We start from the raw sequence: 1,820 nt of genomic DNA, 5'->3' as shown, positions 1-1,820 counted from the left end.
GGCCACGACAAGGTACTGGGCTGCCTCCCGCAGGGGCCGCAGGAGCACCGGGGTACGCCCAGCCCTGCGTCTGCCTGCCCTTGCCCGGGCGGCTCCTGCTTCAAGCCTGCTGGGCCCCTTGGGGAGACCTGAGCTCTCCGGGCTGGCGTCCGTGGCCCAGCGCCCCAGGTAACGCTGCTGTCTGCTCCCTGCAGGCCCTGTTCTCCTTCGAGGCCGGCCGCCGCTGCGACTCCGGCGAGGGCATCTTCACCTGGGCCACCAGCCGGGCTGCGGAGCTGTGCAACCTCGTCTCCGCAGCCATCGCCCACCAGAGCAGCAGCTTCCTGGACAGGAACAGCACCCAAGCACCGGAGCCTCTGAGCTCCAGGCAGGGAACGGAGCCCAGGCTCTGGAGCTCCCAGAGCCTGGAGGAAGCGCTGCCCACCTGGGCCCTAGAGGGTGCAGGGAGGCCGCCCCTCCCTGCGGGGCTCTGTCCAGAGAGCGGACAGGCCCTGCCCTGCACCCTGGAGCTGGGAGGCCGTGTGGGGACAGGAGCTGAGCCCCCCATCGTCTATGCCTCCATCCACAGAGGCCTGCAGCCCTCGCTCAAGCCCTGGGGCGAGGCCAAGGTGGAGCAGGGAGTGGCCAGGGCGTCCCGGGGTCAGGGGCTCCCAGCTTCGGAGCATCTCTACGAGAACCTCTGCGCCCTGGGGCGCTCCTGCTCCATGGAGGAGGGGCCCTCATGCCTGGGCTCCAGGGGCTCCCCGGAAGGGAGCAGCACTGACCTGGCTCCCATCTACGACAACAGCTCCATGGTGTCCAAGCGCTGGAGCAGCCCCCTGGCTCCCAGCACGGGGCCCAGCCCCTCCCTGGAGGCCCAGTACAGGCGGCTGCTGGACCAGGACGGGCAGGAGCGAGGCGAGGAGGAGGAGGAGGGGGAGGAGGATGCCCTCGTCAGCTCCCTCCCCAGGGCCAGAGCTAACAGTGGCTTCAGGAAGTTAGTCACTCTCCTCAGCCGAGAGGTGGCCCCCAAGGGGCCTGGCAAAAGCTCCAGTGCCCTGGACAAGGCCTAGCCCCCCATGCTGGGCAGCTCCAGGCACAGGCTGGCGGTGAGGGGGGCATGCAGCTCCCCCCACACTGAGATTCACCCTAGCACACGGCCGTGTCAGCCAAGGGCAGCCCCCAGCTCTCCCCTGCCCCAGGACTCCTGGGTTCCTCAGGCAGGTGCCGGGGTGAGGCTGTCATTCCAGCAGGATGGTGGCTGCTCCCAAGCCTGGCACAGGCTGACTCTGCCCTTGGCACCTGGGCCCCTCCACAGGGGCAGGGACGGATTCTGTACAGACCTGAACTTCCCCTACGAGGGGGGGTGGGAGGGACTGAGCCAGCGTGACCTCATGCCAGGGTGGGGGTGCCTGGCACTGTCGGATGAACGGGCTGTGCCTGTGATGGGAAGGGTAACCCCTGCACATGGCAGCTGCCTGGCACAGACACCCCAGACATGCTCGAAGGGCTGAGCGTGCCTGGGAGCAACGCTGGCTGCTGTGGGTCAGGGGAGGCAGCCTGGGCTCCCTGTTCTAATCGTTGTCCCTGCGGCAGGGCCCGGCACGGGATGTTCTGAGCGCCTCCCCCCCCAGCCCCCTGGCATATGGTCTCTGGGCACACACCCCTTCCCCGCTCTGTGTGCAGGGCACAAGCTGGGCAGTGGATGGAGTGGTCAGACTCCGCCCCGCTGCCCTCCAGGCGAGCTGTGAGCGGGCAGGCGGTGCTGGCGCTAACGCTGCAGGGGAGAGTGGCCAGACTGGGTCAGCCCAAGGCCCGTCCAGCCCAGGGTCCTGTCCGCT

General features: G+C 68.9%; 1 protein-coding gene across 1 annotated transcript; it reads left to right on the top strand.

Moving 5' to 3' along the window:
- Nucleotides 1–194: 194 nt before the first annotated feature.
- Nucleotides 195–1,386, top strand: LOC112122032 (docking protein 3-like; the record flags this gene model as incomplete). The annotated part of the gene is made up of 1 exon (XM_029913919.1): nucleotides 195–1,386. A coding segment is annotated over one exon (858 nt), but the record flags the coding sequence as incomplete, so codon positions are not given.
- Between the last annotated feature and the right edge of the window lie 434 nt (nucleotides 1,387–1,820).

Source organism: Terrapene carolina, unplaced genomic scaffold, assembly GCF_002925995.2.
Source record: "Terrapene carolina triunguis isolate 2854851 unplaced genomic scaffold, T_m_triunguis-2.0 Scaffold12383, whole genome shotgun sequence".
Lineage (NCBI taxonomy): Eukaryota > Metazoa > Chordata > Testudines > Emydidae > Terrapene > Terrapene triunguis.
This window is presented reverse-complemented; position numbering and strand designations above follow the sequence as displayed.